Source organism: Rana temporaria, chromosome 6 (genome assembly GCF_905171775.1).
Source record: "Rana temporaria chromosome 6, aRanTem1.1, whole genome shotgun sequence".
Taxonomy (NCBI): domain Eukaryota; kingdom Metazoa; phylum Chordata; class Amphibia; order Anura; family Ranidae; genus Rana; species Rana temporaria.
In genome coordinates this window covers 205,789,279-205,814,045 of record NC_053494.1, presented here as the reverse complement: position 1 = coordinate 205,814,045, position 24,767 = coordinate 205,789,279, and the positions used below count along the sequence as shown (strand labels likewise).

General features: G+C 44.6%; 1 protein-coding gene across 1 annotated transcript in view; it reads left to right on the top strand.

The window, feature by feature from the left end:
• ANKZF1 (ankyrin repeat and zinc finger peptidyl tRNA hydrolase 1) overlaps window positions 1-24,767 on the top strand; it is a 53,095-nt gene that overhangs the window by 24,010 nt on the left and 4,318 nt on the right. The window contains exons 9-15 of the mRNA XM_040358150.1: window positions 3,993-4,079; window positions 6,414-6,569; window positions 10,383-10,502; window positions 13,967-14,237; window positions 17,521-17,632; window positions 21,867-22,034; window positions 23,899-23,972. Of these exons, the coding sequence (XP_040214084.1) occupies window positions 3,993-4,079; window positions 6,414-6,569; window positions 10,383-10,502; window positions 13,967-14,237; window positions 17,521-17,632; window positions 21,867-22,034; window positions 23,899-23,972 (988 nt within the window). The remainder of the gene's footprint in view (window positions 1-3,992; window positions 4,080-6,413; window positions 6,570-10,382; window positions 10,503-13,966; window positions 14,238-17,520; window positions 17,633-21,866; window positions 22,035-23,898; window positions 23,973-24,767) is intronic.

Below are 24,767 nucleotides of genomic sequence, written 5' to 3'. Positions count from 1 at the left end.
AAGACAACTGTGCGAATACATAAGGACATACATACGCCATAAAATATTGCAACAATTGCCATTTTATTCCCTAGGGTCTCTGCTAACAAAAAATATATATATAATGCTTGGGGGTTCCAAGTAATTTTCTAGCAAAACTTTGTAAGAAACAAGTGTCTGTGTTCCTGATTATTCTGCCATGGCAGATGTGCCTGGCTCTTTTTCCATTACTATAAGGCATTGGTTCTTTTTTGATGAAGGTGATACATTTGCTACAATCTTGATTGTGCAACCTTTTTAGGACTTGCCTACAACTGTGTATTGCAAAGATCGTATGCATTAACCACTTAAGGACCCCTTCACGCTGATATACGTCGGCAGAATGGCACGGCTGGGCACATCCACGTACATATACGTGGCTCTTTAAGCCCAGCCGTGGGGTCGCGGGCGCCCGCCCGCGAGCTGGTCCGAAGCTCCGTACCCGCGGACCCGATCGCCGCTGGAGTCCTGCGATCGGTCCCCAGAGCTGAAGAACGGGGAGAGCTGTATGTAAACACGGCTTCCCCGTTCTTCACTGTGGCGGGGTCATCGATCGTGTGATCCCTTTTATAGGGATACACAATTGACGACGTCACACCTACAGCCACACCCCCCTACAGTTGTAAACACATATTATGTCACACATAACCCCTTCAGCGCCCCCTGTGGTTAACTCCCAAACTGCAATTGTCATTTTCACAGTAAACCATGCATTTTAAATGCATTTTTTGCTGTGAAAATGACAATGGTCCCAAAAATGTGTCAAAATTGTCTGAAGTGTCCGCCATAATGTCGCAGTCACGAAAAAAATCGCTGGTCGCTGCCATTAGTAGTAAAAAAATTTTTTTTTTATAAAAATGCAATAAAACTATCCCCTATTTTGTAAACGCTATAAATTTTGCGCAAACCAACCGATAATTGCGATTTTTTTTTTTTAACAAAACTAGGTAGAAGAATACGTATCGGCCTAAACTGAGGAAAACTATTTTTTTTTTATATATTTTTGGGGGATATTTATTATAGCAAAAAGAAAAAAATATTGAATTTTTTTCAAAATTGTCGCTCTATTTTTGTTTATTGCGCAAAAAATAAAAACCGCAGAGGTGATCAAATACCACCAACAGAAAGCTCTATTTGTGGGAAAAAAAGGACGCCAATTTTGTTTGGGAGCCACGTCGCACGACCGCGCAATTGTCAGTTAAAGCGACGCAGTGCCGAATCGCAAAACCTGGCCGGGTCCTTTAGCTGCCTAAAGGTCCGGGGCTTAAGTGGTTAACTTGGTTACTAAATAATTATGATATAAAAAATATAGTATGGTGTGTGTATGTGTGTTTGTTTTTTTGTTTTTGTTTTTTTTAGGACTTGTGTTTTTTCAGCTATGAAAAAGTGATTACATGCACGATGGAGGTTTTATTGCATCATTTAAAAAAAATATATATATTAATAATTAATTTTTTAAAAGATGCAGTAAAACCCCCATTGTGCATGAAATCACTTTTTCATAGCTGACCTGATCAGAAACCAGTTTGATTGGTTCCCAGTCAGTGGGAGCAGGCATCCCGGCTATTAGTAAAGACTGTGATTTGAGAGCTAGCTGCTTTGCAAAGTCTTGACTGTGGTCTCCTGAAGGGTGGCACAGGGCACCTCGCTGGGGAACGTTGATAAACGGATTGCGGGCAAGAAGTATTTAGTCTAGTGACAGTCGCTTTAACCTCCTCTCCACCCCCCACTTCTTTTTTTTTTTTTTGCAAGATTAAATAAGGATTGATTATGTCATCTAATCACAAGATATTTGTGTGCTTCGTATCATTTTATAGGAGTTGTAAAGTGTCGTGGTTTTTTGTGGTTTTTGGCTAGAAGCTAGTAATTTTGTGCTGTGAAGGCACACGATAGGTATGATAAAAAACTAGATCATTTTATTTTATAGAAATGTCATAAAAAAACGTAACAAATATAAAATCAAAAAAATTAAATCAATAACTGGTCCACACAGGTTATCACAATCATACTACAATTCTATCATAAAAGACTCAAAAAAGAGTATGATCAAAGGATAACTGTGCGATGTGTAACCAGGTGGTGGGTCCAGAGGAAAAGGAGGGCTCACTCTACATGTTACGCGTTAAAAACAACACTTCCTCAGGAGCATAGACATGCCGATAAGATTAACCGCGTTGAAGGTAGACAACAGTCGGTCTTTTTTACCTTAACATTGGCAGTAGTTTAAATAACCATTGGCCAGTTAGGGGGGTATTATCATATAAACAAAATTACGATGACAAATGACAAGGCGATCATATGCTGGTAAGCAAAAAATTGATCAACAGGGGGCGCAAGGCTGGTCCAAAGCAGAAACTATAATGCTGAGCCAGAGAGCAATAATCAAGGTGGTAACCTTGAATAGCAAAGAAACTGGCTTGAGACCTTTATTTTATATGATAATACCCCCCTAACTGGCCAATGGTTATTAAACTACTGCCAATGTTAAAGCGGTGGTTCACCCTCCATAACAACTTTTTAGCATAAAATGAGGCATAGTAGCGCGAGCTACAGTATGCCTGTCTTTATTTTTTTATCCTCGTACTCACTGTGCAATCGTAGAGACAAGATTACGACTCCCCGCGGGGAATGGGCGTTCCTATGGAGAGGGAAGGTGATTGACGGCCGGCTCTGGCACGTCACGCTCCCCGAAGACAGCCGGAACAGGTCTCGGCTCTTCACGGCGCTATACAGCGCCTGCGCACAGACGCCGTGAAGCGCCAAGTCCTATTTCGGCTATTTCCGGAGAAGCCTGACGTGCCAGTGCCGGCCATCAATCACCTCCTCGCTCCATTGGAACGCCCATTCCCCGCTGAGAGTCGTAATCTTCTCTATACGATTGCACAGTGAGTACGGGGATAAAAAAAAATAAAGACAGGCATACTGTAGCTCGCGCTACTATGCCTCATTTTATGCTAGAGGAAAACATTTTTATTTTTTTTTTATTAATAGGGTGAACCCCCGCTTTAAGGTAAAAAAGACCCACTGTTGTCTACCTTCAACGCGGTTAATCTTATCGACATGTCTATGCTCCTGAGGAAGCGTTGTTTTTAACGCGTAACATGTAGAGCGAGCCCTCCTTTTCCTCTGGACCCACCACCTGGTTACACATCGCACAGTTAACCTTTGATCATACTCTTCTTTTTTTTTTTTGTCTTTTATGATAGAATTGTATTATGATTGTGAGGACCAGTTATTAATTTAATTTCTTTGATTTTATATTTGTAACTGTTTTTTATGACATTTCTATAAAATAAAATTATCTAGTTTCTTATCATACCTATCGTGTGCCTTCAAAGTCCAACATTACTAGCTTTTAGCCAAAACCCACACATTATCGGGACGGTGGAACACTAATACCAGTATATCCACAATATCACCCTGTAGGGATATACGTTAAATTTAGTCTTCTGTCGTGTTTTTTTTATCTATGCATTAAGGTTAAAAACCTTCTGTGCTGCAGCTGCCCCCCGATATAGCTCCCCTTTTTCTTAGAAAGAGAGTCACCGCTCCAGGTGGGTCTACTATATGGTCACACGTGTAGAACAGGATTCCAAGGGTGCTGGCAGTGCACTGGGCAAGCATAAAACGTAGATTAAAGATGGATAGCCGCACTCCAAAAAAACGTCCAGGTTTTCTTTTATTCAAATAAACAGCAAATACATCACCAAATCATAAAAACAGGAACAGGGGAACAGCCGACGTTCCATACAAGATTAGTGCTTATTCATCTTTCATCTACTTTTTATGCTTCCCCTTTTTCTTACCTGGACGTTCCAGCGATGAGCATGAGCCCAGCAGCGGGGCCGCTCTGTGCAAAACCTTACACAGTGGAGGTAAGTATAACATGTTTGTTATTTTACCTCACTTTACAATCACTTTAAGTATTGCAATGTGTCATCACGCCTGTGGTCATTTATACTCTCTGTGCACAGACAGGGAAGTACCAATCACTGGAATACGGGAGAAACCTGTCAGATCCAGAAAACCGAGACGGACAGAGAACCAGGAGGAGACAACCGGTAATGACTGTATAGTGATACATTTTATAGCATGGTATATTACAGCTCTTGTTTTATACAGTACAATTATAAGAAAAATAATTCTATCCTTTCCCCCCATTCAAAAAAAAAATAAGATTTTAGTTGGACGCAAACATAAAATAACTGTTAGAGCCGGTTCACACTACCACGACCTAAGTCGCATTACATGGAAGTGAATGAGAGCCGTCTTAACCACTTGCCGACCTCTTACCTCTTACCTCTTACCTTCCCCGTGCTTCACTATGGCGGCGCATCGATCGAGTGATCCCTTTTATAGGGGAGACTCGATCGATGATGTCAGTCCTACAGCCACACCCCCCTACAGTAGTAAACACATACACAGTGAACACTAAATGTTACAGCGCCCCCTGTGTTTAACTCCCAAACTGCAACTTTCATTTTCACAATAAAGAATGCAATTTAAATGCATTTTTTGCTGTGAAAATGACAATGGTCCCAAAAATGTGTCAAAATTGTCCGAAGTGTCCGCCATAATGTCGCAGTCACGAAAAAAATCGCTGATCGCCGCCATTAGTAGTAAAAAAAATAAAAATGCAATAAAACTATGCCCTATTTTGTAAACGCTATAAATTTTGCGCAAACCAACCGATAAACGATTATTGCGATTTTTTTTTACCAAAAATAGGTAGAAGAATACGTATCGGCCTAAACTGAGGGAAATTTTTTTTTTTTATATATGTTTTTGGGGGATATTTATTATAGCAAAAAGTAAAAAATATTGAATTTTTTTCAAAATTGTCGCTCTATTTTTGTTTATAGCAAAAAAAAAAAAAACGCAGAGGTGATCAAATACCACCAAAAGAAAGCTCTATTTGTGGGGGAAAAAAAGACGCCAATTTTGTTTGGGAGCCACGTCGCACGACCGCGCAATTGTCTGTTAAAGCGACGCAGTCCCGAACTGTAAAAACCCCTTGGGTCTTTAGGCAGCATATTGGTCTGGGGCTTAAGTGGTTAATTTACACTACTGAAGTCGCTCCGACTGATTGATTGTACCCATGGATTTCAATGGAAGTCGCCTCCAAGTCGGATCCCCCGTCTTAACTGAAGCAACTTTACAAGAAGAGAAACTAGTTTTCTCAGGCAAACCCCTCCCTCCCACAGAGCTGATTACTGTTTGATTGGCCACTGGCAAAGTCGCCTGTCCTGGAGGCGACTTGAAGTCGCCTTGTAAGTCGTGCTGAAGTCACCTCGCAAAGTTGCGCCCAGAGTCGTGTTGCCCCTGTGAGAACCGGCTCTTTAAGTACAGTATTTGTAATACATTTGTATAATTAACCGCTTAAGGACCGCCTCCTGCACATATACGTCGGCAGAATGTCACGGCTGGGCACAAGCACGTACAGGTACGTCCTCTTTAAGTGCCCAGTCGCGGGCGCGCTCCCGCGACCCGGTCCAAAGCTCCGTGACCGCGGGACCCGCGGACCCGATCGCCGCTCACTGGAGTCCCGCGATCGGTCCCCGGAGCTGAAGAACGGGGAGAGCTGTGTGTAAACACGGCTTCCCCGTTCTTCACTGTGGCGCCGTCATTGATTGTGTGATCCCTTTTATAGGGAAACACAATCAATGACGTCACACCTACAGCCACACCCCCCTACAGTTATAAACACAGATGAGGTCATACATAACCCCTTCAGCGCCCCCTTGTGGTTAACTCCCAAACTGCAATTGTCATTTTCACAGTAAACAATGCAATTTAAATGCATTTTTTGCTGTGAAAATGACAATGGTCCCAAAAATGTGTAAAAATTGTCCGAAGTGTCCACCATAATGTCGCATTTACAAAAAAAAAACCCTGTTTGCCGCCATTAGTAGTAAAAAAAATAATAAAAATGCAATAAAACTATCCCCTATTTTGTAAACGCTATAAATTTTGCGCAAACCAACCGATAAATGCTTATTGCGATTTTTTTTTTTTTACCAAAAATAGGTAGAAGAATACGTATCGGCCTAAACTGAGGAAAAAAATGTGTTTTATATATATTTTTGGGGGATATTTATTATAGCAAAAAGTAAAAAATATTGCATTTTTGTTTATAGAGCAAAAAATAAAAACCGCAGAGGTGATCAAATACCACCAAAAGAAAGCTCTATTTGTGGGAAAAAAAGGACGCCAATTTTGTTTTTTTGAGTCACGGCTCACGACCGCGCAATTGTCAGTTAAAGCGACGCAGTGCCGAATCGCAAAAACTGGCTGGGTCCTTTTAGCTGCCTAAATTTCCGGGTCTTAAGTGGTTAACATGTAGTCCTCCTTTATCCATATTCATTAAGAAGCTCTGTGCTATGTTTTTATATTAGTTGCCCCCGAGCAGTTGGAAGAAGAAGATGATGATGAGGATCCGGTGCTGGATGAATATGTGGAAGAAGAGGTGACCATAAGCACGCTGGATCTCAGAGAATATGAGGTGCAGCCAAAAAGAAAAAGGAAAAAGAAGAAGAAAAAAGACTTCTCAGGTGATTGATCTCCACAAACCTTCTGTTATGTTCTGTCCCCTTAGTAAATACTCCATAATGTGCTTCCTCGCATCTCCACACCCTATAAACGCAGGAGATGAATATTTAGGTGTCTGAGCCCCGGTAGTCACAGGGTCACATGCCTGATGAGGGGGACATCTGAGGCTCCGAAACGTCGCCTTTTGTAGCTATGATGTGATTGCTGAATAAAGCTTTGGGCCTGTTCTGGAGGTCCTTGATGTGCTGGGGACCTGCTTCTCGCTTTGAATGTTTTCGGTTTCCAGCCGTGGTCACCACAGCACCCACCTGCATTTACAGCCACCTTCAGGAACGTGGTGCGTTGGGAATATTGTGCTTAACCACTTCCATACCAGGCACTTACGCACCTTCCCGCCCAAGCCAGCTTTCAGCACTGTCGCAATTTGAATGACAATTGCGCGGTCATGCTACACTGTACCCAAATGAAGTTTTTATCATTGTGTTCCCACAAATAGAGCTTTCTTTTGGTGGTATTTGATCACCTCTGCGATTTTAATTTTTTTGCGCAACAACTAAAAAACGACCGATTTTTTTTTTTTAAATTACGTATTTTTTTTTTTTTGTTAATTTTTTTGTAAATAAGTAAGTTTTCTTCTTCAATTATGGGCACCGATGAGGTGGCACTGGTGGGCACCGATGAGGTGGCACTGGTGGGCACCGATGAGGTGGCACTGGTGGGCACCGATGAGGTGGCACTGGTGGGCACCGATAGGCGGCACTGGTGGGCACAGATAGGCGGCACTGATGGGCACAGATAGGCGGCACTAATGGGCCACTGATAGGCGGCGCTGGTATGCGGCACTGATGGGCACTCATAGGCGGCACTGATGGGCACTCATAGGCGGCACTCATAGGCGGCACTGATGGGCACTCATAGGCGGAACAGATGGGCACTGGGCGTAGATGGGCACTAAGAGGTGGCACTGATGGACACTGGGTGACACTGAGGGGTGATACTGATGGCATTGCTGGGCACAGTCAGTGCCCATGTTGCCAGTCAGTGCCCACTGATTGGCATCGATTGCATTAAAACATTTTTTTTTTTTTTATATCTATTTGTGCTCTATTGAGCACTGGGGGGCACTCCCTGGTGGTCCAATGTGGGGATCCGAGGGGGTGCTGCGCTGATAAACAATCAGCGCGAACCCCCCCTGTCAGGAGAGCCGCCGATCGGCTCTCCTCTACTCGCGTCTATCAGACGCGAGTGAGGAAGAGCCGGTCAACGGTTCTTCCTGTTTACATCGTGATCAGCCGTGATTGGACACGGCTGGTCACGTGGTAAAAAGCCTCCGCCAGAGGGTCTTTACCAAGATCGGAGAAGCAGGGTGTCAGACTGACACCCCGCATCACCGATAGCCGCGCTGCGCGCCCCCACATGAAATCCTGCAGGACGTCAATAGACGTCCAGTCAGAATTTCACAACCACTTCCCGGATGTCAATCTCCTATTGACCGGGCGGGAAGTGGTTAAGCTCCAGTAGTGTCTTTGCTGTCTAGGAGGGCTGGCGACCTGATTTTTCCTACTGCCATCTAGTGGTAGGTGGAATACGCTGTAATACTTACCTTATCCCTCCTAATGCATTGTGGTCTCTTGACATCTCGATATACACTGCAGGATTGTTGGTCCTGAATTGTATGTGAGACGTCAGAGTGCAACCAGCAGGTTTTTTTTCTGTTGCCTGGAGTGGTGCTTTAAATAATACAAGTAGGTCTTGTCTATCCCCCAGCCAAACTGGACAGTGAAAAGAGAAGCAGCAGACTGATGAGCTCATCTGTCGCTCTGCCCTCTCTCTATCGTGTTCTTTGTTGGCACATGAGCACTTCAGCACACCTAATTGGCTCCTTGTGCTACTCATTCCTCTCCCAGTCTGAGCTTTGTTGTATAGGGACTGGCAAGAGGCTGATACCAGTTCAAAGTTGGCTACTTACACCGCTTGTATTATAAAAAGTATATTTAATGATGTATTAATAAATGCAGCGCTGCATAAAAATGTGTATATTTCTACCGGGGATTAATTGGCAGCAAATATATAGATGTGTATTGTACCGCATTCCCTGCAATTCCTAACTAGATCTATAATTGCCTTTCTGTTGTCAGAGTGTTACAATATGTAGATTTTATTCCCCGTTGTTTTTAGCCAAAAGCAAAAAAGAATAAATGGGTATTAATGAGGGTCTTAAAAATATTAACATGAATCAAATCGTATGTATATCTGTGTGTGTGTATATATATATATATATATAAAAATACAGTGTGTGTATATATGTGTGTGTGTATGTGTATTTTATTTTTATTTATATATATATATATACACACACACACATATATAATTTATATTAGTGTGTGTGTGTGTATATATAAATCAAATGCAGTGTATGTGTGTGTGTATGTAATATATATATATAGTGTGTGTGTGTGTATGTAATAAATATATATATATATATATATATATATATATATATATATATATATATATATATATATATATATATATAGATATATAGTGTGTGTGTGTGTATATAAAGAATTACCGTATTTATCGGCGTATATCGCGCACTCACAATTTTGCGCTGATTTTAAGGGCAAAAAAGTGCACGGTATACGCCCATAAATACGGTAATTTATATATATATATATATATATTTTTTTATATATATATATATTACCGTATTTATCGGCGTATACCGCGCACTTTTTTGCCCTTAAAATCAGCGCAAAATCATGGGTGTGCGATATACGGCGATACTCGCTTCCCCGCGCTTTGTTTGAATCCGCCGCCGACATATACCGAGCGCAGTACACTCGGCCAGGCTCGGCTCCCCTCGCGGTTATGCGAGAGGTGCCGAGCGTGCCCGAGTGTACTGCGGTCGATATATGTCGGCGACGGCGTTCAAACACAGAGCGGAAAGCGGGGATCGACTCAGAGACAGCGCGGGAGAAACAGGGAAGACATTATGATGGACGCCGGACCGGACAAGGCCGCCAATGGAGCCGGGCAAGACACCAAAACTGTAAGTAATAATAAAAAAATCCAGGAATTTCACGTCTAGATTAGGGGTGCGCGCTATAGGCAGATACGGTATTACGTTTAAGTTTTTCTTTCTATTAATTTTTATTGAGACTTCGGCAAAGGTACAAAAACCAACTGGCACACAGACAACAAATACTGTGCGTTGTTTACACACCGCAGTACAACATTTCTTAAGATGACATACAATTTATTCAGTAAGAACTATTTCCTTCACACAGCCCCCAGCAGCTACCTTCAGGCCATGTTACTTCTACAGGGTGCAGTTTAGAAGTTGACTCATAAATGACATTACATTACAACACATGGCCGAAGGGCCTTTAAAAAAAAAAAAAACACACTAATGGAAAAAAAAAATGTAGATTTGTCTTGCATAGAATACTTTGGTCCTATTCACACCATGTGCAGAGACGTGCGTATTTATTATTACTTGGGTCTCTGCAAGGACACAAAGAAAGCCATTGTTTTCTATGTGCCCTGTTCACACCAGAACAATGCAGTAATGTGATTTTTTTCTTCTTTTCTTCTGCACAGAAATCTGCAACATGAATTATCTGTTTTTATTAGTTTCCCCTTCAGTGTGTGTGTGTGTGTGTGTGTGTGTGTGTGTGTGTGTGTGTGTGTGTGTGTGTGTGTGTGTGTTTTGTGGCATGCATGATGTGAACAATACCAACGTAGCATGTAAATTGTAGTATACACAATATATGTAATGGTGCTAACAAAGTATAATGTGCTTTCTCCCATAGAGTCTGTGTCTTCTCAGGATGGGGGTGGATTAGGGTCTATATCTCAGGAGCAAACAGAAAATTCCACTGATGATTGCGAAGACTTGGCCAATCGGGAGCCACTACTATCAGCATTGGAAGGTAAGAACCTAAAACTTCCTAATGAGAACCAAAAATAAAAGATCAGTACACATTGGTCATAGATCCTTTCGGAGCCCCAAACAGCTGTGACAATTTCAAATATAACATATTTTTTGTAGGGGAGAAGAACCACTGCATGCTGTCGGGGGGGGGGGGGGGGGGCGTGCACGTGCTTGGCACGCCCCAATGTGAGTGAACATAATCCTAAAAGTGCAGTTGGCCTTTAATATGTGTTGCATTTTTGGGTGTCAACAACATTTTTTATGGGCCGCTAACATGTGGTTTAACACATGCATCACGTGTGGTTCACATCTGCATGCTCATGGTATTGAGGTGCCATTTAATATGAGTTGATGGCAGCTGCACCACGTAGTACTGTGTCTCCTGGGTTGTATTTATACAGTAAAAACATGTTACTGCGCTGGTGTGAACAAGTCTATAGCGCCAGTGATAAAATGCCGCTTTTTTTTTACCGCCGACGCTATGGGCGGATTTGCGGCGCATTTTGGCCTCTAGCGGGGCAAATTTAACCACCGCTAGCGGCCGAGAAAAGGTTAAAACCGTCAGAAGCGCATTGCCGGCGGTATAGCCGCGCTGTCCCATTGATTTCAATGGGCAGTTGCGGTGGAGGAGCGGTATGCACACCGCTCCTTCACCGCGCATTGCCGACGGTATAGCCACACTGTCCCATTGATTTCAATGGGCAGTTGCGGTGGAGGAGCGGTATGCACACCGCTCCTTCACCGCACCAAAGATGCGGCTAGCAGAACTTTTTTTACCGTCCTGCTAGCGCAACACTCCAGTGTGAAAGCCCTCTGGCTTTCACACTGGAGACAATGGAGCAGATTTTTAAGGGCGGATTGCAGGTGCTATTTTTAACGCTATAGCGCCTGCAGTTCCAGGAATTTTACTCCTTTTGTAAAAATAAATAAATAATAATAATGGCACACTATGAGTCAAGTCCAGCAAGGTGCATGACACCTGGGCGTAGCTCTATTTATATCTGACAGCTTTATAGTAGTACTGAAAGACAGTTACTGCTGATCCTTCGGAGTTCTTCTCCCTTTTTTTTTTTTTTTTGCACTATTCGAAAAAAATAAATTGCTTTCTGCTATAAAACACATCCAATGAAAATAATCACATGTCTTCATCAATTGAGACCAATATGTATCCTGTTACATATTTTTGGTAAAAAAAAATCCCAATAAGCATACGTATATTTATTGATTTGTGCAAAAGTTTGGCTACATTTTTACTAGTAATGGGGGCGATTAGCGACTTAAAGTGGGACTGCAATATTGCTGCGGACAATTTTGGGCACTAACTGACACTTTTTGGGGACCAGTGACACAAATGCAATGATCAGCTCTAACAAATAGTCGCTGTACTAAATGACACTGGCTGGGAAGGGGTTTACATCAGGGGCGATCAAAGGGTTAAATGTGTTCCTAGCCAGTGCTTGTGTACTGTGGGGGAGGTACTATTACTAAGGGAACGCTTAGATTCGTGTTCTTGCTTTGCAGGAACACAGGATCAATGCCTTTCCTAATGACAGAACGACGATCTGCCTTGTTTACATCAGATCGTCATTTTGCCTGTGTACTAAACAATCGGCGGGTGCTGGCGCACATCAAGTCTGCAGTACCCACCGCTGGGCTCCCGCTGTGTGTGTGAGCCCGAGCATGGGCACACCCTACCTGGAAGAGCCTGATCACGTGTGTGTGTATATGTATGTACAGTGTGTGTGTGTGTGTGTGTGTGTGTGTGTGTGTGTGTGTGTGTGTGTGTGTGTATATATATATATATATATATATATATATATATATATATATATATATATATATATATATATATATATATATATATATATATATATACACACACACGCGCACAGCTGCCGCCCTGTAGCAGTAAAACTGCTATAGGGGGGTCAGGAAGCAGCTAACCTTTTGGTGCCGATAGCACGCAAGTATGCGGCTTCTCGGCGGGTGGGCCTTGGCGCTGAGCGGCCGCATATTTGCGCGCAATATTGCAAAAACCGATGTGCCGAGAGCGTGCTCCGACACAGTTGTCGCCAGCTAATGGAAGGCTCAGCAATCGGGAGCTTTTGGTTCATGTGGCAGCCATTTACAGTGGTCACATGATCATAAACCCCACCTTTCCTCCTGGCATCTGAAACCCTTTAACCACTTAAGGACCGCCTCCTGCACATTTACGTTGGCAGAATGGCACGGCTGGGCACATGCACGTACAGGTACGTCCTGTGCTAGTGCCCAGCCGCGGGTCCGAACCTCCGTGACCAGGACCCGCGGACCCGATCGCCGCTGAAGTCCCGCGATCGGTCCCCGGAGCTGAAGAACAGGGAGAGCCGTGTGTAAACACAGCTTCCCCGTTCTTCACTGAGGCGCCGTCATCGATCGTGTGTTCCCTTTTATAGGGAAACACAATCGATCATGTCACACCTACAGCCACACCCCCCTACAGTTAGAAACACATATTAGGTCATACATAACCACTAGGGGGCGCTGAAGGGGTTAACTCCCAAACTGCAATTGTCATTTTCACAGTAAACAATGCATTTTAAATGCATTTTTTGCTGTGAAAATGACATTGGTCCCAAAAATGTGTCAAAAAAGTGTCCGAAGTGTCCGCCATAATGTCGCAGTCACGAAAAAATCGCTGATCGCCGCCATTAGTAGTAAAAAAAAATAATAATAATAAAAATGCAATAAAACTATCTCCTATTTTGTAAACGCTATACATTTTGCGCAAACCAACCGATAAACGCTTATTGCGGGGTTTTTTTAACCAAAAATAGGTAGAAGAATACGTATCGGCCTCAACTGAGGAAAAAAAAATATTTTTATATATTTTGGGGGGTTATTTATTATAGCAAAAAGTAAAACATTTTGTATTTTTTCCAAAATTGTGGCTCTATTTTTGTTTATAGCGCAAAAAATCAAAACCGCAGAGGTGATCAAATACCACCAAAAGATACCTCTATTTGTGGGAAAAAAAATGACTTTTGTTTGGGAGCCACGTCGCACAACCGTGCAATTGTCTGTTAAAGCGACGCAGTGCCGAATTGCAAAACCTGGCCAGGTCCTTCAGCTGCCTAAAGGTCCGGGTCTTAAGTGGTTAAAGCAGTGGTCATCAACGCGTGTCCTCAGGGCCCACTAACAGGCCAGGTTTGCAAGATAACTGAAGCACATCACAGGTGATATCATTTGCTGCTCAGTGATTGCAGTATTCTAGTCTGCATCTCCCCAAGGTAATACATAAAATCTGGCCTGTTAGTGGGCCCTGAGGACAGGGTTGATGACCGCTGTCTTAAAGGAACCGGAGGCCAAATATCCTGTAACAAAACTTAAAATGGACTTTGCATTCTCATTACAGCAGCCTTTAAAGCTGGCAATAGCCAAGTCTAATTGATTTTCATATGCATGCTGTTGTGTTTACACAAGGTGATGAGCTGAGCAGGGTGCGGAATGCCTTGTTCACCTGCTGCAAGACGGGAGATTCTGAGACCGCTAAACAGATCCTGCAGGATCACACCCCTGACTTGTCCTCTTCCTCGCCCCCTCTGACCAGATCTCCAGCCTGTGAGGTGGTGAGCAGACTGGTGAATGAGCGTCTTCCATTGGAGCAGCGTACACTCCTACACGTATCTGCGGCAGCAGGACACGGAGAAGTGGCTTGTCTGCTTATGAATGCTGGCTGGGACCCGGCTCTCAGGTAATATCTCACGGCCACCCTCAGAATTATATATTTCATTTAAATCTGTTCGGTGTATTTAGTAAATTGGTGCAAAACGTAGAAACCTACAAAAAAACTGGTTTACCTTAAAGTGGACCTTTCTGTTAAATTCACATCACTATGCGTCTCTGCATGCTGATGTGAAATCATCTAACACTCATTATTTAAAGCGGGGTTCCAACCACAATTACCATTTTTTTCAATGTATGTCCTTTTCATCCTGCGTTTTTATAATATAAATCCGGTCACTTAGGCCCAGATTCTCAAAGGGCTTACGACGGCGCAACGCCATGTACGCCGTTGTAAGTCCTAATCTGGGCCGTCGTATCTATGCGCCTGATTCTTAGAATCAGCTACGCATAGATATCCATTAGATCCGACAGGTGTAAGGCTCTTACGCTGTCGGATCTTAAATGCATTTTTTTTTTTTTTTTGCCGCTAGGTGTCGCCTCCGTCGTTTTCCCCGTCGAGTATGCAAATTAGCTAAATATGCGAATTCCCGAACGTACGCGCGGTCGACGCAGTGAAGTTACGACGTTTACGTTAGTTTTGCGCGGCGTAAAGTTGCCCCTGCCATACGAGGGGCAACCAATGTTAAGTATGGCCGTCGTTCCCGCGTTGAAATTTAAAAATCAACGTCGTTTGCGTAAGTCATCCGTGAATGGGGCTGGACGCCATTTACGTTCACGTCGAAACCAATTGACGTCCTTGCGACGTCATTTGGAGCAATGCACCCTGGGATATTTTCTGGACGGCGCATGCGCAGTACGTTCGACGCGGGAACGCGCCTAATTTAAATGCTCCACGCCCCCTACCAGGCTAATTTGAATTAGGCAGGCTTGCGCCGGGTGATTTACGCTATGCCGTCGCAACTTTACAGGCAAGTTCTTTGTGAATAAAGCACTTGCCTGCAAAACTTGCGGCGGCGTAACGTAAATCAGATACGTTACGCCCGCACAGTTTTACACCCATATACAAGAATCTGGGCCTTTACTATTTTACAACCCGCCGCCGCTCCGCATAGTTATTCAAAAAAGATAGTTTATAAAACTATGTCCACACCGTTGTCATTTTGCTTGTGGGCATTGTGAAGCCCACAAGCACTTACTTCCTGGAAGCCTTGGATGGGGAGTGATAATTGGACAGCGCACTGCATCCTGGGAAATGATGACAAACATTTCCCACGAGCATTAGAGGGAGATGATGTCAGAATCCAAGGTGATTCCAAAGGCAGATTTCGTGGGACTATGCTCTGGGTCTTGATGTCAGGATCCTAGACCCCATTGGGTAAAGCCTAGTACACGCGGGCCGAATGTCAGATGACATTGGCCGGTTCAATACAAAACTGTCTGACATTCTGTCTGTGTGCATGGCAGCCAGTTCGACAGTAGCTGGCATTTCTCTGGCCTCTGTTGGATGTGCATCTGACCGGAGTGTTCTGGCAGGGGGGGGTGTCCCCTGTCAGAACACAATAGAATAGCAGGGGAGATCGCTGTACTAACATCAGATTGTTAGTAGAGCGGCTCCGATCTGAGCTGTTAGTTTTTTTTTCCTTCAACCCACCCGGTTGAACGAAAAACAACCTTATGATGTATACTAGGCTTAACCACCGGACCAATATGCTGCTAAATGACCCAAGGGGTTTTTACAATTCGGCACTGCGTCGCTTTAACAGACAATTGCGCGGTCGTGCGACGTGGCTCCCAAACAAAATTGGAGTCCTTTTTTCCCCACAAATAGAGCTTTCTTTTGGTGGTATTTGATCACCTCTGCGGTTTTTATTTTTTGCGCTATAAACAAAAATAGAGCGACAATTTTGAAAAAAATGCAATATTTTTTACTTTTTGCTATAATAAATATCCCCCAAAAATATATATAAAACATTTTTTTTCCTCAGTTTAGGCCGATATGTATTCTTCTACCTATCTTTGGTAAAAAAAATCGCAATAAGCGTTTATCGATTTGGTTTGCGCAAAATTTATAGCGTTTGCAAAATAGGGAATAGTTTTATTGCATTTTTATAAAAAAAAATTTTTTTACTACTAATGGCGGCGATCAGCGATTTTTTTTCGTGACTGCGACATTATGGCGGACACTTCGGACAATTTTGACACATTTTTGGGACCATTGTCATTTTCACAGCAAAAAATGCATTTAAATTGCATTGTTTTTTTGTGAAAATGACAGTTGCAGTTTGGGAGTTAAACACAGGGGGCGCTGTAGGATTTAGTGTTCACCTAGTGTGTGTTTACAACTGTAGGGGGGTGTGGCTGTAGGACTGACGTCATCGATTGTGTCTCCCCTATAAAAGGGATCACTCGATCGATGCAGCCGCCACAGTGAAGCACGGGGGAAGCCGTGTTTACATACGGCTCTCCCCGTTCTTCAGCTCCGGGGAGCGATCGCGACGGAGCGGCTATAAACGAATAGCCGCGCCGTTGTCCCGGATCGCTCCCCGAGGGAATCCGACCGCCGCATGTAGCGGGGGGGGGGGTCCCGATCAGACCCCCGTCCCGCGGAAAGGCAGGGGCGTACAGGTACGCCAATGTGCCTGTACGTGCCATTCTGCCGACGTATATCTATATGCGGCGGTCAGGAAGCGGTTAAGTAAATCTCCTTTTATTATTCAAATAGCCGTAAAAGAGCAATTAGCCCTTGTGGCGCGGGTACCACCCCAGTGTAAGGGATCCTTCTTTTGTTTTGGTTCCTGATGGAATGAGTGATGTGTAGCCCCAGGTGCACAGTAGCCTTTTAGGAAGGCAACATGCCTAAATGGCAAAATCATGCAGTATTGTCATACTACGCATGCTCAAGGTGAAGCGCATTACATCATTCATCTCCCTTTGAGTCGTACAAAAATACACATTTGTTAAACTGTATTTTTCTCTTTATCAGCTCATCTTTATTAGTTGGAGTCGGGATAGGCCCTTTTCAGAAATTGCTTATAGGCAGACACAGGAGATAGTTGGACAGATTGGGGTAAGGAGTTCCAGAGGATTCGAGGGGCTCTGGAGGATTCCTAGAGGTGAGCATGAAAGGAGGTGACAAAGGGGCCAGAGAGCAGAAGGTCTTTGGTGGAGCAGAGAGGACAGTTTGGTTGGTATTTTGAGACTAGGTTAGTGACGTAGCTCGGGGCAGAGTTGTGGATGGCTTTGTGGGTTTCTGTTAACTTACAAAGACTATACTGACTATTTTCAATGTTGCAGTCATTTTGTTTGCCGTATTTGCCAGTAATACATTGGTAATTGTTTTTTTTTTCTAGGGACTCTGCCGCACAGACGCCATATTCCTTGTGTGCTGATAAACGCACTAGGAACGCCTTCCGGAAATATCGGGAGGATAACCCGGACAAATTCAACTACAGCAAATCTCAGGTGTGTGTCACAGGTGCAAAGAGTGGCTTTAGTATTTGCAGGGCTTTTTTTCAGCAGGAACGCGGGGGAACGCAGTTCCGGCACCTCCAGCTCTGAATGTATGTAATGGCAAGGGGTGCTGGGGTGTACCGGAGGGTCTATTATTGCTGGCTGCTGGAGGATCTATTGTTGCTGGGAGGGATCTATTTTTACAGGGAGTCTATTGTTGCTGGGGAGGTCAGTTGTCACTGGTAGAGGATCTAGTGTTGCTTGGGGGCTCTTTATACTCCTGGGAGACATCAACTGTTGAGGGAGGGGTCTATTGTTGCTAGCTGTTCAGGGTCTATTGTTGCTGGCTACAGTGGATCTATTTTACTTCCTATCATATACAAATTACTTAGCACCACAAATTGATACTTGGTTCTGAATCAATTACTGAGAGGTGGGTTAGGGGGTGGAACCAACGAATGGTGCTCGGAGGTGGGTAGGGGGTGAAACCAACGAATGGTGCTCGAAGGTGGGTTAGGGGGTGAAACCAACGAATGGTGCTCGGAGGTGGGTTAGGGGGTGGAACCAAGGAATGGTGCTTGGAGGTGAAACCAACGAATGGTGCTCGGAGGTGGAACCAAAGAATGGTGCCCGGAGGTGGGTAGGGGGTGAAACCAACGAATGGTGCTCGGAGGTGGGTTAGGGGGTGGAACCAAGGAATGGTGCTTGGAGGTGAAACCAACGAATGGTGCTCGGAGGTGGAACCAAAGAATGGTGCCCGGAGGTGGGTAGGGGGTGAAACCAACGAATGGTGCTCGGAGGTGGGTTAGGGGGTGGAACCAAGGAATGGTGCTCGGAGGTGGGTAGGGGGTGAAACCAACGAATGGTGCTCGGAGGTGGGTTAGGGGGTGGAACCAAGGAATGGTGCTCGGAGGTGGGTAGGGGGTGAAACCAACGAATGGTGCTAGGAGGTGGGTTAGGGGGTGGAACCAAGCAATGGTGCTCGAAGGTTAAACCAACGAATGGTGCTCGGAGGTGGGTAGGGGATGAAACCAACGAATGGTGCTCGGAGGTGGGTTAGGGGGTGGAACCAAGGAATGGTGCTCGGAGGTGGGTTAGGGGGTGGAACCAAGGAATGGTGCTCGGAGGTGGGTAGGGGGTGGAACCAACGAATGGTGCTCGGAGGTGGGTTAGGGGGTGGAACCAAGGAATGGTGCTCGGAGGTGGGTAGGGGGTGAAACCAACGAATGGTGCTAGGAGGTGGGTTAGGGGGTGGAACCAAGCAATGGTGCTCGAAGGTTAAACCAACGAATGGTGCTCGGAGGTGGGTAGGGGATGAAACCAACGAATGGTGCTCGGAGGTGGGTTAGGGGGTGGAACCAAGGAATGGTGCTCGGAGGTGGGTTAGGGGGTGGAACCAAGGAATGGTGCTCGGAGGTGGGTAGGGGGTGGAACCAAGGAATGGTGCTCAGAGGTGGGTAGGGTGTGAAACCAACGAATGGTGCTCGGAGGTGGGTAGGGGGTGGAACCAAGGAATGGTGCTCGGAGGTGGGTAGGGGGTGGACACAACTGGTGACTCGGAAGTAGGGAGTTCCTGCACCTATTCTCTGAGAAAAAAAGCCCTGAGTATTTGTAAAGTGTTTCCCTGTCTTCTTAGCATGCTTGGGGGGGTCACACCGGGGGGTCACTTGCCTCTAAGTGTCTTTGCTGCTCTGTCAGGTTTCTAGTTCCTGAATATCCGCTAATAGTGTCAGTAACCAGGCATCGAATAGCTTCTCTGTACAAAAGGTCTGGAGATGATTCTCTGCCTGTGTTTAACCGATGAGTCATTGGTGAGAGAAGCAGATGTCGGGGGGCTGTACTATGCCAATTGACAAGAGTGTGAACTAAAAGTAGTTTAACTCTTTTGCTGTCACTGACATGTACATCGGCAGCAGTGCAGAGTTAACATGCTCCTGGCTGCTGTGTAAATCTGATAAGTTGGCTGTCAGGTGGGCGATGAACTTCCAGTAGTGTGCCCACACCATGATTCTTGGGTTCTGTGGGCCCAGGACCCCATGGCGGGTGTCGCTAGGTAAAGAGGAGACTACAAATTCTGGATGGTAAAGTTGATAGACCAGCGAACACGCGTTGGCGAATTTTCACTAGCTAGATTGAACACCAAAGCGTGTCGACGCACAATACATCATTTTTGAGTTTGGCTGTCACTTTCCCCAGCCTCTATGGCTGGGAGTTTAGCTATTGGAGCACAATCTGTGCTCCAGTAGCTTCAGTGGAAGGCAGGTAAGACATCAGGGGTCTAGTGGACACCTAGTGGCGCCTACATATGAAGTTGTGCGCTACATATGTTGCGTATTGCCGTATAGCAGTGTTTCTCAATTCCAGTCCTCAGGCCCCCCCAACAGGTCAGGTTTTCAGGATTTCCATTATTTTGCACAGGTGATTTGATCAGTTTCACTGCCTTAGTAATCACCACAGCCTTTTCATCTGAGGGAAATCCTGAAAACCTGACCTGTTGGGGGGGCCTGAGGACTGGAATTGAGAAACACTGCTGTATAGCAATAATTCTGAGGCCATTATTCATGGTTATCGTTCATTTTTTATCTTTAGGTCTAATATGTATTTTGAGGGGAACCCCGTGCCAAAATTTTGTACAAAAATAGTGTGGGGTCCCCCCTAAAATCCATGCCAGACCCTTATCCGAGCATGCAGCGAGCGCACCCCCCCCCCCCCTTTTGAACCCTATTAGGCCACATGCCCTCAACATGGGGGGGAGTGTACTTTGGAGCAAGGGCCTCTTTCCCACAACTCTGTCCAGTGGTTGGGGGGAGGGGCTGCGGGCAGGGAGCTTATCGGAATCTGGGACCCACAGAGCAGATCCTGGCCCCACCCTACTACGTGAATGAGTATGAGTTACGTAGTACCCCTACCCATTCAGCAAAAATGTGTAAAAAGTTTAGTTAAGACACAACACAAGTGTTTGACAATTCCTTGATTAGAAATTAAAAAAAAACAATATCCCCCGGTGTAGATCTATCATCAATCATGATGCCCGCTGCCACCACCGGACCCAGGGAAAAAAACTCTGCCGGCCCCAAAGGCTCGGGACACTGTCCCCGCCGTTTCCTGGCCTGCATGCTCGGATAAGGAACTGGTATGGATTTTGGGGTGACCCCCTGGCATATTATTTTATTTAACCGGCGCTCCTTAACAACCAGCCACTTGCTCCTAAAATTTGCATCTGAACAGCTGCTTGGAAATTTGCAGTGAAAATGGAGGAGAAATTCGCACTGGACATGTGTGAAGCTAGTGTTAGAGTAGGGAATGGTAAAGACTCTGTCCAGTTGGGGAGATTTTTCCTTTACTTCCTGTCCCACAGAGGCACAGCAAGAAATAAGTGGAGATCTCTCCAAAGTATGCATTAGATAATTTCTTTTCACTTCCTGTTCTTGTGACAACCCACACGTTTCAGATTTCTCATCACTTCCTGTCCTGGAGACAGAGGTCACCAGGACCAATAGAGAGGATGACACTACCTAGTTGGTACACATACCCTGTTTCCCCAATAAGACCTACCCTGAAAATAAGACCTAGTGCTATTTTCCAGGAAGGCTGCAATATAAGCCCTACCCCAAGAATAAGCACTAGTTAAAAATGCTTGTAAAATCCTATAATCCACTATATTACAGTAGTATATAATGTACAATGTGTGTGTTTCTGTAATATAATTGCGAGGAAGAGAGCTGCGGCGGGTAACAGAAGTGCAGAGCAGCATTATAACAAAGGTATTTGGCACAATTATATTACAGAAACGCACACATTGTACATTATATAATACTGTAATAGAGTGGATTGTAGGATTGTACAAGCATTTTAACTCAGTTCACACTGGGGATTCCTGACAGGCAGGGAGGGAGAGGGGGGAGAGAAGACAGCACATTACATAGTAAGACCTACCCTGAAAATAAGCCCTACTGTGTCTTTTGTTGGCATAATTAATATAAGACCCAGGCTTATTTTCGGGGAAACACGGTACTGCAATAATACCTGACAGAGGGTGTAACTCTTCTGTATTCTATAACCGTATTCTATAAAAATAAAATAAATTGTTGGCTTTACATACACTTTTAATGACCTAGCAGTCCTCCCGACACCCGTAGCTTTCAGTAGCAGGGCAGAAGGTTTTGCCTCCAGTTTATTTTTGACCTTTTAGCCCTTCAACAATACTTGTCCTTGAACATACATTTTTTTTTTTTGGTGGACTTAGATCCCAGGACCCATTTCAGAGGAAGCCGAGGTTCGCCGGGCTGAAAAAAAGAAAGCTCAGAAATCCCAGCGAAAGCAGAAAGAGAAGGAGGAGAAGGAAGAGAGGCTGAGGAGGGAGGCCGAGGAGGCTGAGAAGAAAAGATTTGCAGCAATGAGTGACCGGGAGAAGGTGAGACCGCTCAGAGTTGATTTTCACGGATTCATTTTCATCGTTTCATCATTAGAATAGGGAAGGCATTTTGAACATCAAAACAGTTTTGATGATTTGCAATGGGGTCCTTTCACCTGTACCGTTTTACACTTCTTTAAAGTGGTTGTAAAGGCTGAAGGTTTTTTACCTTTTATGCATTCTATGCATGAAGGATTAAAAAACCTTCAGTATGCAGCACTCCCCCCATACTTACCCGAGCCCGATTCTGATCCAGTGATGTGCACGAGGGTGACGGATGTCTGGGGGCTCTGCCTCCTCATTGGCTGGGACACAACAGCAGGAGCCATTGGCTCCCACGGCTGTCAATCACAGCCTGAGAGAAGAAAGCGGGAGACAGAGCTTAGTCCGGTTCTGTGTGTCCTATGGATGCTCAGAGCGGGGCTTGGGAGCAAGAACTCATGAGTGCTTGCTCAGGGGCCACTGCTCAAGGAGGGAGGAGCCAGGAGTGTTGGCAGGGGACCCGAGAGGAGGAGGCTCTGTGCAAAATCATTACACAGTGATGGTAAGTATAACATGTTTGTTATTTAAAAAAAAAAAAGATCCTGCCTTTTTTTTTTTTTTTTATATCACTTTTTAAGGGTAAAAAACATAACTGGGAGCATCACACCAAATGGTGAGAGTCTTATGCCGCCGTGTACACACGATCATTTTTCTGCATGAAAAAAAAAAACGTTGTTTTTCAGCATGTCCAAAAAACAACGTTTTTCCAACTTTATCATTAAAAACGACGTTGCCCACACACCATCGTTTTTCAAAAATGATGAACAAAGCGCGGTGACGTACAACACGCACTCTGAAGGGGAAGTTCCATTCGCCTTTGGGCTGCTTTAGCTGATTTTGTGTTAGTAAAAGACGATTTGCGCTTTTCTGTCTGTTACAGCGTGATGAATGTGCTTACTCCATTATGAATGGTAGTTTTACCAGAACGAGCGCTCCCGTCTCATAACTTGCTTCTAAACACGCGCGGGTTTAAAACGTCGTTTTAGCCAGAAAAATGATGTGTAGCCCACACACGATCATTTTAAACTACATTTTTTTCATGCCGAAAAATGATCGTGTGTACGCGGCATTAGAATATCATACCATTAAACAGCCAAAAGAGGTTGTAAATGGTAGATTTGTTTTTCCTTTTTTTTAATGCGTTCCCTGCATTAAGTTTAAAATGCCCGAGTAATTGTATTGCGCCTCCACCTCCACACAGCCTGGCTCAGGAGTGTGCCCACATAGCAGCCAGCTTTATATGGGGGCACTTGCAGAAGAGGAGGAGCAGATGCACCGGCAGGGGCCCCTAGAGGAGGCACTAAGGGGACGCTCTGTGCAGTACCATTGAACAGAGTAGGTAGATATAACCTCCTTTTTTTTTTTTTTTTTTTTTTTATATATATATATATATATTTCGGAAAAATAAACTTGTCTTTTTTTCTGACCACTTTTAGTGGACTCTGTGAATTCTTTACCCAGACTGAATTGTGTTAAAAGCAGCTACTAGTATTGGGGAAACATTTATGGATATCCTACAAATTAAGAAATCGAAAAGAAATCCGTGGTGATTCCTAGCCCTGATGAAGGGGGAAGCGCGTTGGATGCTTTGTGATTACATTGTGAATCGTTGGAGACTTGAACTCTTTCATCATTTAGTTTGGTGCTTTTGGTTGTCTTTTTGAATCACATTATGACTTTCTACTGAAGGGGATTCTTGCTTTGTAGAATGATTATGTTTTGTCTGTTCTGTTGAAGTAATGCGTATTAAAGGTCCAGCACCTCTAGGATTTGTCTTTTTGGAGCTTTATCAGTCTTTGACATCCTTCCGTTTTCTTTACAGAGAGCTCTGGCTGCAGAACGTAGATTGGCTGCTCAGCTCAGCCTCAGCAAAGAGACCGCTGGGAGTAATGGGAGGTAAGGATTGTTGACACCTAGCTGAGACTATAGGAGGTGGGTTCTGGCTTGAGCCCAGGTTCACACTGCATTGATGCGGGAACCAGCATGATTCCAGCGCCAGTTGCCACATCGCATCTGTCCCGCAGGCAGTCCACACTGCCCTCTGCGAACCGCTGTCAGTGTCAATACAATGTAAATGACACCCACAGATCGCAGTGCGAACTGTGTATTCGGACAGGCATTGGATCGCATGGATGAGAACACCCATGCGATCCGATTACAGTGCAGGGGAAAAAGGATCTGCACTCCTTTTCTTCCCCCTGCGAATCCAATGCGAGTTGAACCATACAAAGAGATCGCATGTGACCCTGCGGTGCGGGTGCGAATCAAATGCGATGTCTGAGATCGCTATATTGTGAACCTGGGTCGATTTGAATATCATTTTATTGACGCATGCTATCATTTTTAAAACCTTTTTTCCTATGTATTGTTTGTAATTACTGTATATACTCGAGTATAAGCCGACCCGAATATAAGCCGAGGCACCTAGTTTTACCACAAAAAAATGGGAACACTTATTGAATTGAGTATAAGCCTAGGGTGTCCATGTGCATGCCTCACTGGGCCGGATTCAGATAGGTAAGCGGATCTTTAGATCGAGGTGAGTGCTTAATTCAGAAAGCACTTGCCTCAAAACTTGCGGCGGCATATCGTAAATCCCCCAGCGGAATTCAAATTCCGCGGCTAGGGGGCGTGTACTATTCAAATCAGGCGCGTCCCCGCGCCGATCGAACAGCGCATGCGCCGTCCGGA